General features: G+C 35.1%; 2 protein-coding genes across 5 annotated transcripts in view; both read left to right on the forward strand.

Moving 5' to 3' along the window:
• Positions 1-190: 190 nt before the first annotated feature.
• Positions 191-3,126, forward strand: LOC105221592 (DNA cross-link repair 1A protein). Its single transcript, XM_011198688.3, has 4 exons — positions 191-1,616; positions 1,691-1,802; positions 1,868-2,318; positions 2,384-3,126. The coding sequence occupies exons 1-4, from the start codon at positions 287-289 to the stop codon at positions 2,942-2,944; spliced, it is 2,454 nt and encodes an 817-aa protein (XP_011196990.2). The 5' UTR covers positions 191-286; the 3' UTR covers positions 2,945-3,126.
• A 542-nt stretch (positions 3,127-3,668) lies between these two features.
• LOC105221591 (serine-rich adhesin for platelets) overlaps positions 3,669-14,379 on the forward strand; it is a 139,099-nt gene continuing 128,388 nt past the window's right edge. For 2 of the 4 annotated variants that reach the window (XM_011198686.3, XM_054226036.1), the window contains exon 1: positions 3,669-4,421. The gene's annotated coding sequence lies outside the window, so the exon portion shown is untranslated. The remainder of the gene's footprint in view (positions 4,422-14,379) is intronic. The other 2 variants (XM_054226035.1, XM_011198684.3) reach the window with 1 other exon arrangement.

The raw sequence follows: 14,379 nt of genomic DNA on the forward strand, positions 1-14,379 counted from the left end.
TGTAATGAATTTTCTAATTGTTCTACTTCAATCAAACAGGGTAAACTCAACTATTTTACAGAATATCATTAATATCAACAATTAAACTTTTGCATAATAAGTTCGAGTTTGTTACAGCAACGTAAGTATTTTTAATATTTGTTGTTTTGTTAAACATTTTATTGTGAATGATGTGTTTCATTCACAGAAAAACATGTTCAGAAATTAGGCGCGCTACAAGTTGACATTTCATTAACAAGTGAAATACATAAATAATAAGAGATATTTTACATGAAATCAAGTTAGTATGATCCAAATAGAGATTGTGGATTTAATTGATGATAACTTCAAAACTTCTGTTGAATATGAAAACAAAGTTGATAGTAAAGATAAAAATGCGATAACTACACCACTTACTCGTCCAAAGCGAAATAAAGCGAAAAAGGCTGCAACAACAACTTGCAAGAGAGTATTGGAGTCCATAGAAGAAACCAAAGGTGCCACTCAATTAACAGTTATTACAGAGAATATACAAACTACAACGAAGAAAAGGACTCCGAAATTTAAAGATCCACCTCCTAGTCAATTGCGCATAGATAGTTTTTTCAAAAGTTCTTCTAAGTCATACAAAATTGAGAGCCTTTCAGTAAAGGAAGAAAAGTTGTTTTTAACGGCACGAGGAAGTACCACAAACAAAACTTCAAAAAAAGTTGGAGCAACCGCAAATAAAAAAATCAAGGGTAGGAAACGTCTATTCAAAGAAGGTGACGATTGCAGTTCGACATCGTCAACTTCCAAAAGAAACATGAACAACTCGGATGTGGGGTCAACTTCCAGAAAACCCAAGCTTGAACGCACCACATCTACGAAAGCTAATCGTAGTTCTAATAAATGCTCAAAACGAAAAGCTAAGCCATATTCTTTAGAAGATTTAATCGATTTATGTTCTGATGAAGAAGGTCTAGTAGACGAAGCTGCTAACTCACTAACAAATCAAGTGTTTGCTTCACCCAGTAAACGAGATAAGTCCGATAAAAATGAAGAGCTTTCTGATTCATGCAAGGTGCCGATGGTGTCTATACCCTTAAATGAAACGAACTCTAAAAATACCACAGACGATTTGAAAGACTGTATGGCAAAAGAAAATGCACAACATTCAAAGTATAATAACAGTTATTTGGATATAAAAACAGAAGTAAAAAACATCAACAAAATTCCGGTGTCTTCAAAAATTTTAGTGGAGAATAATTTAGTTAAATCTGAACGAGTGAAAGATAAGCAAGAATCACAACTAGATGTTGTTTCCACGTCTTTACCAAACCAAACCAAAGATGCAACGAATAATTTTCAAGTGTCCAATGGGAACACTTGCCCAACTCCAATTAGAATTGGAAACAATAATGATTTACAAAAATCGCCAACAGAACAACCTACAACCTCTAAAAGTAAGAGAGTTAGAAAATTTCGTGCTTGTCCGCCTTATAAAAAAATAGCTGGTACTACTTTTGCTGTGGATGCGTTTCAATATGGACAGATTAGTGGCGTTACGCACTACTTTCTGACACATTTCCATGCGGACCACTATCAAGGTTTGACGCGCAAATTCGAAATGCCATTGTATGTGAGTCCAATAACCGGTGAGTATAAATTCACACATATTCTTAAATACGTAAGAACTTTTGTATTACAACTTTTATTTATGAACTTTTAGCGAACTTAGTGCGCGCACTCATATCAGTGGAAAATAAATATATCCACGAAATAGAACTCAACGAATCTGTGGTGATAAATGATGTTGAAGTTACGGCAATCGATGCAAATCAGTACGTAATGTATATATACATATATGGAATGAGATATATCAATTAGACTGACATTTTTACTTTAGCTGTCCAGGTGCGGTAATGTTTGTATTTAAACTGGCCAGCGGCCAATGTATTGTACATACTGGAGACTTTCGTGCCTCACCGGACATGGAGTCAGAGCCGATTTTCTGGAATAACAACATTGATACCATATATTTGGATACCACATACATAGCGCATAAACACAATTTTTCATCACAGTATGAAAGTATCGATCGAGCAAAGCGTATAATACAAGAATTCCGCGAAAAACGTCCAGAAACACGTGTTTTGTTTGTTGTTGGCTCCTATGTGATTGGAAAAGAACGTTTTTGGGCAAATTTAGCGCAAGAATTTAATTTAAAAGTATGGACGGAGAAGAATCGATTGAAAGCTTTGCAGGCCATGGATTTAGAAGAAGTACGAGATTTACTATGTGATGATCCGCATAAAGCAGAAATGCATGTGATATCGATTGCAAAAGTCAGCTATCAAGTAAGTAACTAATGGTTATTATTATTGATATTTTCTATTTGGACTCATGTACTTGCTCTCAATAGTCTTTAGTCGAGTATTTTCGACCATTTAAAAAGCAATACGATGCTGTGCTGGCATTTCGGCCTTCCGGCTGGGAGAAGAATGGCAAACCACAACTGCGTGGTGAAATAAATATCGTGGGCATTGAGTACTCTGAACATTCCAGTCATGCGGAGTTGGAACGCTTTGTAACATACCTGAAGCCGCGCGAAGTAATCAGTACCGTGCCCGTGATGCAGGGTAATCCATGCATTACACCGAAGATACCAGAGAAGTGGTATAAATATGTTAGCCTTAAAAGTAGGCACCGCAATTTCCAGCCATCGATAACTAGTTTTTTAAAAATGCGTCCTCGTCAACTGGCACAAAACGCCTCATCTACCAAACTTATCACGAATTGTGTAACGCCTACGAAGTCGCCAGATTACATGCCCAACGGTCTATCACAACTGAGTGTACGTGCCATGGCTACTTGCATAGAAGTGCAACGAGATAATAAGTGTCAGCAGGAACCGTCACTGAAAGTACCGCCTGTGATTACTCTATTTCCTGAATCCGATGCCTTAGAGGATTGGTTATCCTAGTTAAGCGTGAGATTTGTCTCAGTTCTGTTTTTGTTAATAATGCTGTTTTCTCTATACTTTGTAACTGCTTTAATACATTCTTTGTGAATAGTTTAAGGTAATTAAGCTTAAAGCTTAAATTTTATATCACAATTTTTTGTATCACCTCAATTAATAAAACATATACATGAATTATGGATTTACGAATGGAGTCTTGAATTATTCATCATTAAGAGGTCTTTTATATATTTATGATCCAATGTTTCATTTGCTTGAACTCAAGAACGCTGATTGCCTAGTTGGCAAGGTTCTAGGTTTAGGTGCATGTGGGAACCGGATATAGTTACATAGTAAATATTCATATATCCTGTATGAGTACATTTAAAGTTTTTTACAATCTCTGATCTGACTACGTTCTCCAGAGAAAGTTCTCTGGCTCCGTCAAATATCCGCCACGGCGCACGGCCCATGAGATACAATTTATTCCCAACAAGAGACACAATCACATGTGTATGTGTGTGTGTATTTACCATAACTGTGAGAGACACATCTACTTGTATGAATATGTGTTTGTGTGCTATTCGTTTGGCTCTCAAAGCAGCCAGCTGTGTGGCATAGATACTTTTGCACCGACATGCAGTTTATAAGGCAACAGCACAGGTATCTCTCTGTATGCGCGCGTGTGTGTGTGTGTATGGAGTCATTTAGCCAAGAGTAAAAACATTAACTTTGGTCAATCTCTTTCAGGTTTGAGTTTAGTTTTACGAGATCTGCTGCCGCAAACGGACGTGTGCGTACGGACTAACGAAGAATTAAATGAATTCATTGTTTTGTGGGCGTAACGACGAGAACGAACTGCACTTGAGTGGTGCATACGAGTGTGTGTGTACGCGCGAATTTTAAATTGTGCAATTGTTTTTTTTTGTGCGCTTCATCGCTGTATCAAATGCAACTTTTTGCTAAAACTCGTTAATTTTTGCGCAAAGTAATTAACATTAGTTGATTTGGGCAAAGCGACTTGTTGTTTTCGCCTGGAAAGTGCTAAAGCAAAACGAAATACAATAAATACAGGGAGCTAGTGAATCAAAGCAAGGCGAGTGCAAATGTGTAATTTCGCCAGGCTGCAAATGTGTAGAAAACAAAGCTAAAGCAAATTGTAAAAAAAAAAGTTAAACAAACAAAATAAATTAATTTAAAGCACGAAAACTGCTATATGTATGAAGTGTATATACTTGAAATATCGATAATATGAAAATTGTTAAATATTGAAAATATACAAAAATTAGTAAAATTTTACTTAGAAAATCTTTGAGTCGTGCAGAAATAAACGTGCAAAGTGTTAGTGTTGAATTTCCTCTTTGAAATTCTTTGCTTACCTTTTTCTCGCAACAACTACGTTATACGGTATTCTTGATTTGCGCTGCCGCTTGCAGTGTGCAACTTGTCTAGCCAACTCCAGCATTTTAAGCCAAATGTGGAATACGACGACGCTTCAAAGGTACTTAAAAATAATAAAAATATGTTTTTAAGATGAGTTGAGGCAAAGTAAAATACACTGGCAAAACCTCAGCACGAAACCATAAATGAAAATTTATTTTGCAATTTTAAATATTTATTATAAATTTTAAGGTCCGTGCCGCGTGCAATTGTCCCTTACAGTGCTAATTGATTAGATAAAAGCAAAGCAATAAAATAAATCCAGCCAGCTTATAAAGCAAAATATATACCTATATATGTATTAAATAAATAAAAAATACTATACATAATAATAAATACATATGTATGTATATATAGGTTTATTAAAGCAAAAACAAATCAAAATAATAATATTCAAGTTAGTTCAATAAATAACATTAAAATTAAACTAAAATAAAATAATTAAATGCACTTAAAATAAATTTTCCCTGCGATCACAAATAATATAATACTATTACTATCCATATTCAAGTCACTGCTTTAAAAATATGTACATACATATATATAAACAAATATTTAGCTAGTTAGTCAGCCGTGGAGCTAGTGAACTGTATAGTCAGCCACAGTGTAGTGTCTGTCATACAGGCATTCACTCAATCAGTCAGTGCGCCAAGCAGTGTTACCGCTACGCTTTTGGCCAACCGAGACACTCAAACATACACTGTACATATGTATGTACAAAATATAAAAAAAAATATAGCCAAATAGCCAAACAGGCAACGAACTGTGGGCATGAGCGTGTATTTTTGTATTTACATACCTACAAATATACATATTTTTGTATTGGCATGTGTGTGTTTGCTCTTAAGTCGTTGTAGAACGCAAATATGGTTTCCATTTGTATTTTGGTGCGTGCTAGCGGTAGCTATATCTATTGGATTTACATAAATACATATATGAAATTCATAAAAAATATGGATTTCCGCTTTTGTGACGCATCAAAACACATTAAATTCATATGAGAAGATAAAATCAGAAATAAGTAAGCATGAAATTATTGCTAAAATCGGTCTCTTAAAACTTGATTCCACTGATTTTATAGAAATTATTTACTTATTAGACTTACATTTATTACTTTTGTTAGAAAAATTTTAATTTTCTGCAGAGGTTTGTGAAGTAGCAGAACATAACCTCAAATAGACGCATTGAATTTTATTTTTGCTAATAATTGAAATTAATTAATATTAAATTAATATAATAATACTATATTAATATGTTTTCACCATTTTTAGTTTATTTCGGTGGAGATTTTTACAAAAAACTACGTTTTTTTTATTATAGTAAACACTCTTTAAACTATTTTAATAAATTTTTTGATCTTCTATTGTCAACACCTTGCAGTTTACATATGTATATACTAGCAAAATTAGTCAATAAACACCGCTTAGGTGTTTGCATATATTTAAGAGTAATTTATTTATTTATATTTGAAAAGCTGTAGCTAATTAGAAAACAAATAACTTAAGAACCAGGTCCGATATAAAAACATGAATTTACTTGAATGAATTTGAATTTGGTTTCATCAGATTAGATTAGAGCTCTTCTAAGGCTAATCACATATTTGGTCGCTGAGAAGGGAAAACATCGTAAACAAATGGGTCCGTAGATCTACGATGTTATAAAGTGTAAGGATCGACTGCTAGAAATGGAAAAGTAGTCTGCAATATAGTACTATAAACGCATTATCCTCTAAAAGTAATGAGTAATGAGTACCATGTAGAAAAAGTTAATGATAATTTTTTGTTGATTCGCACTATCCGCCAACTATTTATTTAATGACTAGGGATGAAAATGCTGATGAATCAGTGATGATAATAACAACAGTAATGCTGAAGAAGTTCTAATGTTATGTACTCAGCTTATTACAAGTATTTAGTATTTACAATGCCTTCTCAAAGAAGAAAAATGCGATGTAAATATTAAAATAAACTTCGGGATTAAAGAAAATTAAGAAAAAGTTTGCTCCGATGAAGTTGCTAAGAGAGAGCGTGTGTGCGAGAGACTGAACTGGAAGATAAAGAAATTTATTTCGAGTGTTGATGGATGGACGGATGCTGCTGTGGCATCTAAAACTGTACAACCATACAAATGACAGACTCGACAACATGTGGCGGCAAACTTTGTAAACATGTACAGAATGTGTGTATTTCTGTCCAACCATGCTTCCAAATGGTATAGAATAAAAAATAGTGAAAAGTTGAGAAGAAGATGAGCGAAGCGGAAACAAAGAAGCTGCGTCTAGAACAGGTAGATAAGTCGAAACAGAAATTAATGGATAATGATGGCACGCCGGCATTGGCAAAGCGGAGAATAGTGGCATAGCACAAACAAAAAGTGAATAGCATTTGTTTGAATAGATGTACATATGTATATGTGTATGATTTGTAAATAATTGTGCGAGTACGTTGTGGAAAGTAAATAGAATTCTCAGAGAGAAAATTAAAAAATTTATTTACATTTTCGATAATACCAGGCGGCTAAAGTAGAATACTCTCGACAGCTTTATCTTTAAATAGTTATTTATTAATTTATTAAACACTCGTGCAGCAAATAATATTAATATTATTGCAACTTTTTTTCTATAAATTAATAGTTTTATCGAGTGTTAAATTTATATTATTTTCCACTGGAGCAACAACATTTGCTCATAGCTTTGCAAAGCATCATGTTCGCTTAAAATCGGTTAAGTAAAGATTGATTGTTGTTGCCACAAACTTGTCGTTCGTTGGGTTAGTTGCCTCAATGCAGCAGCAGCAAAGTCGACTAGTTCAAATGATTTCTGCCAACTGGCAAAAACGCGCACAAATCCATCATCGGAAAGCGGTTGTGGTTGTGGTATATCTGTAAGAAGCAACAACAAAAACAACCTTAAAATGTCGCATGCGATTTTATAGACACGATCGCCACAGCAGCAGCAAAAATAGTGTCAGTGACACAGCAAAACGTTTGGCCGGTTCGGCAACATTAAATATCAGAACAGCAACAACAACAACAAACGCAAAAACACTGCATTACTGCTGCTGCAACTTCATTTGTTGGCGTTGTTTTGCCCAAATTTGAACTTTCGTTTTCCAACGATCGCGGCAATTTGTTGTTGTTGTGTTGTAGCAGCAAATATCTCTAGTCTGCGCCATTGACTGCCTTTTCTGCTGACGCGCAGCTGGGTGCGCCAGCGCTGTTGAATGACTCTGCGGCTGCCCCATTATGTTGCCAAATTATTTTTCTAGTATTTCAACTTAATTTTTTCTATTTTTTTGCTTTTGTTGTTTCTGTGTGTCTGATCGTGTACTTGCGTTTTTTCGTTTTTTTAAGTTTCTTATGTATTCGTATGAGTTAGTTGGTTATTTTGCTGCTGCCATTTCGTTGGTGTTATTGACTGAAGCGTCGAAGTGACTTCCCTCCAAATTAGTCACTAATTTAAAAAAAACTTGAATTTCCTATTTTAATTATTTATGATTATGAGGCACCTGTTTTGTTGAATATCTGTCGCATTTTAATATATTTTTATTGGTTTGTTTATAAATCTGTTGTAGTTCGGATGAAGAGTGTGAGCCCACTTTGGATGCTGAAAAAATTAAATTTATGTTTTTTCAGTTCTCATGTTTTGCCACACTCGCATTTTGGCCCCCTCTATACAATTTCCCTTGCGAAAGTATTTCAATTGTATAGAGATAACACCAAGAGACCAACACGATTTTCCCAAAGCTACGTCGTTTCTTGTGAAACAAATCAAAGTGTTCCACGGCGAACAAAACAAACGTGGCCAAAAGAGAGTAGAAAAATGTGTAACCCTTGTACATACATACATACATATGTACATACGCTGCATGCATTTTTGCACGCGACTGCGATTTATTACCAAAATTAGTGGCGACATAATTGTTACCATTAAATGCCAGTACGTAGTAGTAAACATGTAACGGTTTATTAGTGCGAATGTTGTTGCTAAGTGCATACATGTTGTTGTACAATTGATTGTTGTTGTTGTTAAGTGGTTATGTGTTTTCGCTACCGACAAACAATTCCGGCTCAACTTGGTGTTTCTGCAGTTTCGGGATTTCGTGCAAGATCGCTTCGGTACAACTCTAATTTAAGTTTTATTCATTGAGCAGCGTTCTTTACAACATTTGCTAGACTATTTCGGGATCACAGACACCGTTATTAAGCAGACTTCAGTTGTAAAGCCATTGCGCCGACGCAGCAGCATTTGTATGGCATTTCGCTCAAACGAGCCAATAACTCTTAGTTGCCACATTTAACAAGAGAAATGGAAATGGAATGGAAATAGAAATGAAAAGAGTAATAATAAAAACCACCGTTGTATTATTGTAAATTTGTATAGATGTGTATGTGTGTGTTGTAGTAGCAGCAACAAATCTCGAATGCAAGAAAATGAAAAGCAAAATAGTCAGTTACAAACTGCTTTAGCTTAGAAACTGTAGAAAACGGCAAAAGTAACTGGCAGCCTAAATCACTTAGTCGAGCACTTATTGAAGCAAGGCAGACATTCAGTCAACCAGCCAGTCAAGTTAGTCAATCAGTTGGCTGGGTATGTTGTTGTTAACTGCTTTTTAGTATTTGATATTCTTGTTTTGTGTTTATTTTTGTTGTTGTTGTACTGCAAAGAAATATTAGCACCATTTCATTTCAAATTGATTTGAAAGAAAAAGCGTTTACCACTTACATATGTATGTATGTGTGTGTGTGCATTCTCCAATTCACTATTATCGTTTTTGTTGGTGATTTAGCACAGATTCTTCACTTGGCTGCAACGTAAAAGTTTCGCAGTAGTTTTTAATTAGACGAATTCTGTTTTCCACTATCTAACTGTACTACCACAAACACATACACACACACACACACGCACACAGAGATTTTACAATTGTTAATTGCAAGTTTTTGAAAGTTGAAAGAATCGATTTGCGTGGCAAGCAACCGCGTAAATGCGAATAACAACGCCGCTTTCGAAAGTTCGGCAAATTATTCGAGGTTGTGGAGAAATTTGGTGGTGCGCCGGAAAGTAATTGAAAAAGAAGTCGTTAGCAGCATTTTCGGTAGACAAATGCACGAAAATTGAGGTTGCACCGATTGGGCTAATGAGTACTCAACGATTTTAAGAACATCAGCTGACCAACAGTAATGTATCTTCAGATAATACATACAAACCTAATCTAGAATATATATTTGAGAGATTCCTCACGACGAAATCCAAACTTAAAATTTCAAACACAAACCATAAATAAAAAGCCTATATTTTTAGCGTCACCCTGCCATCCACAAAGAAGTGGAACATCTTCACCAGATCAGACTGCAACAATCTCAGCTAAAAACTGTTTGTGTGATGATCAGTTTTTTCTGAACGATGCTAATAACGATCGTTATTCATTCGGAAGTTGCCGAACATAGCGCTCAATGAGCAAGTATTCATGCAATACATCTTTCTTATTTCAGCAACAATTATTTTTATTGTCTTCCAAGCGCACTTGCAACACGCACTTTTAAACGATTCGGCTGGCGATGGCGCGCAAAACGTACGAGGAAATGTGAAAACACAGTGGCGAATAAAAGTAGTTACATTGCAAAAATATTGTATGAATGGAATAAGCATAAATAATAAAGGAAAGGAAAAACAATGGCTGTGCAAGAGCGTTGAAACGGGTCTTGACGGACTTGACTGACTAACGTTGTTGGCGGTGACGGCGGCAAACTGTATTGTGTTGGACAACAGACAAGTTTTTAGCGTGTTCGAGTGCTGCCACCGTTTTCCCCCTCGGCGTCATCAAGTTGAATCAAGTCAGTTTTCCAAGCCACAACCTTAGATATGGTACACAGTCAGACAGCGGCGAGATGTGTTGCACGAAGAGTAGTGAAAACGTAAAAGTTCAAATACAGTTGTGCAGCAAATCATAATATTAAACATCATCATGAGCAAATAAATACAATGTTTGTCTTTTCATTGACAAAAAATGGAAGAATAGAGTCTGAAGAATACTGCTACTGATCCAATTGCGGCAGCAACAGTAGCGCTCAAGTGACTGAGTTGATTTTCTTGTATTTACTTGTAGAAGAAGTAATAAAGAAAATTCAAGACATAATGACCTTTAAAGTGGCTCTTTTGAGCCAAAAAATACATTCTCACATTTTTTGTTCTTTCAAAGAGTCATTGCCGCGCTCATTTGCGCGCGTTTCAAAGTGTCCACAATGCAAGTCAAACCACCGCACAGTGTGAGATTTGGTCAATCTAGCATCTCGAAATTAAAAAAAAAAATGTTTTCGTAACTCGCTCATATTTTTTTTACGTGAGAAGAGACCCCAATTGTTACGAAAACAAACACAAAATAGAATAAAAAAATGTTATTAGCGTGATAACAGCTATCAAACACATACAATTGCATAGCATGCTACAATTGATTTGCAAGCTTGCATTGATCACAAAAGTTTGAGTGATCAGGTCGAAGTTGTGAGTGGTTATTTTGGCCTAAAATATTTTTTGTATTGAAGGTTATTACTTAAACTTAAAATTTTTGTTTTATACAATATTTATTTTTGCACTCAAGTATTTTGAAAAAATTGTTTTATAACCACCTGAAAGGTAAGACAAATTTTAAAGTTTTCAAATATTTGATAGACTAGAACTTCCAAGTCCCATGGAGTTCCGTGATGGGAATGCCAGCATAATCTTTGTTAATGTGCCCAAAACAAATTTAAAAAATAAAATCCTGCCCATTTTTTGCCTTTTTTTAGTATGAGTGAAATATCGCGAGTGGAGCTATTTTGGATTTGGTTGAACAAGGTGAAAAGCGACAAAACAGAAGCGGTCGAAAAGCACGTTATATCAATTTTTGGACCAGATGTTGACGATACCAAAATTAAAGATCGTATAAAAAAGCTTTGCTTCCAATTTCAATCGCGATGGAGTAAATCTCACCGTGATAAAGCAAGATTTATGCATGACAATGCTATTTGGCTAAGTTCAAAAATTTCTGCTGTTGATTTTGCTCTTGATCACGCACCATCAGCTTCAAAACAAAAAAGAGTTTGCTGAAAGTGCTTCGAGTACACAAAAACGGAAATGCATAGAGTTAATATCAAATGTAGCTTCGGAACAATTAACTATGGCTACCGCAATGTATCTGAGATCCTGTAGAAAAAGAGACTCAGCAAATATTAAAATCTTATTTTGAATATTTTCCATTCTTTTAAGAACTTTCGTTGGATGTTTTAGTTTTCCCTTTTTATTATGTTTTAGATATCAATACATTTAACATTGAAACAACATTAACCTTTTATTTTTCTCTTTTGCAAAGAATCATCGAAAACTAAAGTTCGAAACTTGAAGAACTTTATAGAAATGGTTGTATGTGGGTGCTTATATCAATATAACGAAAAGTTTTAGTTAGAAGAGAAAAAAAGAAGAAATTTGGATATAAATGTGTAAAAAAAAATTGTCCCCAACTAGTGTTTTTGAGGATAGTTCGGAACTAGTCCCCTTTGACACTAGTTGGAACTAGTTGTCTTTCACCATATTGAAGCTTACAATCTCCTTAACCATCGTGCCAAATTTCAAGTTCATATCTCTACAACTTCATATAAAAATTAATTTTGAGATGCTAGATTGACTAAATCTCACACTGTGCACCGGCAACATATGTGAGCATTGGCTCGTCATCGCTATTATTTCACAATTTAATGGGTGCGAGTGCACCTTGACATGTGCAGCATGTGTTGCAAGGCATTAATGTCTCGGAAACAATGGTGGGGAAATAAAGGTCGAAGCAAGCAACCAACAAACAAATGTTTGAATTCGGTTAGCCAATTGGCAGCGCAAGCGGAAAATTGTGGAAAACTCTTGCCCAAATGCATTAATAATTGCCAAGGGGTAATTCTTAGAAGCCATCAACACTGAATTTATACAATTTTCACACACAACACCTTTGCGCTGGTGAGAAAAAAAATTGAATGCATTTTCCTGTGCCAAGTACACACTTCAATCATAGAAAATGAAGTTCTGAAAAACACTGCTAACAATATTTGCTTTTTAAAGACAAGCCTACCACTTAATACCTGTTTTTTCTTGTTTTTGTTTGTGTCTTATGATTTTCATTCATCATTTTTCGCCTTTCCGCTTTTGTGTAATTCTTTGTCAACCTGAGCCCTTCTGCGACATTGTCGTATTATGCATAGACAAAACGGAAACACCACAGGGTTGTTTTGCTATTCAACAAGATTAACATGGCTTTGTTGTTTTGTCAGATTCGTGCGAGTATTAAACATTAAAAATTGCTTTGGTCTCATTAAGTAAGTAGTGACGGAGAATACACATTGGACACCTCCGAAACGGTTCCTAAAATAATGAGAAATGGTTTCAGGTTTAGGACGAACTAGTTTTATTTATTCTGTGCAGCACTGTGGATCTTATGTTTACATAAGATTTCAGGGAAATCGTTGAAGACTACGCGGATCCCAAAATAATATAAATCATAGAAATTAATAAAGCTTTATCATTCTATGTATGTAATCCAGATAAAGTAAAGAATAAAAAATGTGGTTTTCAATATTTAAATAAATTCAACTCAAATCTACGCACAATTTGTCAATCAGCTGTCTGGTATCACCACTTGACGAAAACTAGTTTAGTTACAGGAGTGTCCAGTACAGCATTGATCCATGGAGCTCGTTTAATTCACTGCCTGTTTAATACGCAAATGTCATTGTGCTCGCCGCTTTGTTTTTTCTTCTTTTTATTGCTTCTCTTGTCCGAAGTGTGGCAATAAGTGTATTGTTTCGTACTCAGACAGTCTCTTTTGCCGCATAAGCAGCTGTGCAGTAGTCAAATAGTAGTCTTATAAGCCTTAGAGTCATCTATATACATACATGTTTATAAACATGTGTATCTGTATGGACTCGCACGTGTATGCCGTATGACAGTTAACATGGCCTAGATGTTGGGAGAATTGTCATTAGCAGTGTGTTTGTTGCACCCTTCACTTTGCACGTTCATACTTCACGCTGTCTGCACTTTTTCCCAAACGTTTACCTCGAAAATATCTATGTGTTGTTTTTCCATAACTTTTTTGCTTTACTACGCTGATTTCTTGATTTTACATCACACTTTTCTTTTCTTCTTCGACTGTGTTCGTCTCCACACGGAGACTATTTGCTATTTTTAGTTCGTAGTCGCCTCTGTTGTGCGATTTGATCAAAGTGAGATTGGTGTAGTTATTACACTTGGCTGGATTAAAGACCTCGCTTGCGGTCTCATCAAAGCCATGCCTATTCGATTTGTTGTTGTTGTGTAGTATTGCCACACGTAATAGGGGAATCTCTTTTACTTCTGCTTATTCGTATATACGCGTACATATGTATCGTATAAATGTAATTGGCCCGTTTTAGATGCCAAGGTGTTGATAAAGTCGTCAGCAGGTCGTCTATTTGAATGATGATAGTTTCAATTTTTTTTGTTTGATATTGTTGTTTGTAAGATATTGCTAGATTGACGAATATGCTATAAGAGAGGAGAGCACCTTTCAATAGAATGTTAACTTCACTGTGGTTATACTTCAATTCTCTGTTCGGTGACTCTGTTCTATGATATAACAACATTTTTAAAACACTCTGATATACAAAGCCTAATTAAATATAGTAGTGTAGGAGATCGCTTGTCTTTTAGTCTATTTCATTATCTGTCTGTAAGTTTTTCAGTGGAAATTTAAATCCAAGTTCGTTTCAAATTTCATTACAAAAACGAATTTAGTTTAATATACATACATACATACTTACACACGATGTCGTTTTGCGTTAGATTAAAAGCCAGACGAAGAGAATACGCCAAGACAAGCTTAAATTCGATATCTTTACGGTACTACTTTTGGCTGTGACTTTTATGAGAGTTTTTGTTTTCATGTTTAATCTGAAATAAAATAAAATTGTTTTTTGTTAAATGCAAACAACAACAATAACTAGTCATTAGGTGACATTTG

Source organism: Zeugodacus cucurbitae, chromosome 2, assembly GCF_028554725.1.
Source record: "Zeugodacus cucurbitae isolate PBARC_wt_2022May chromosome 2, idZeuCucr1.2, whole genome shotgun sequence".
Classification (NCBI taxonomy): domain Eukaryota; kingdom Metazoa; phylum Arthropoda; class Insecta; order Diptera; family Tephritidae; genus Zeugodacus; species Zeugodacus cucurbitae.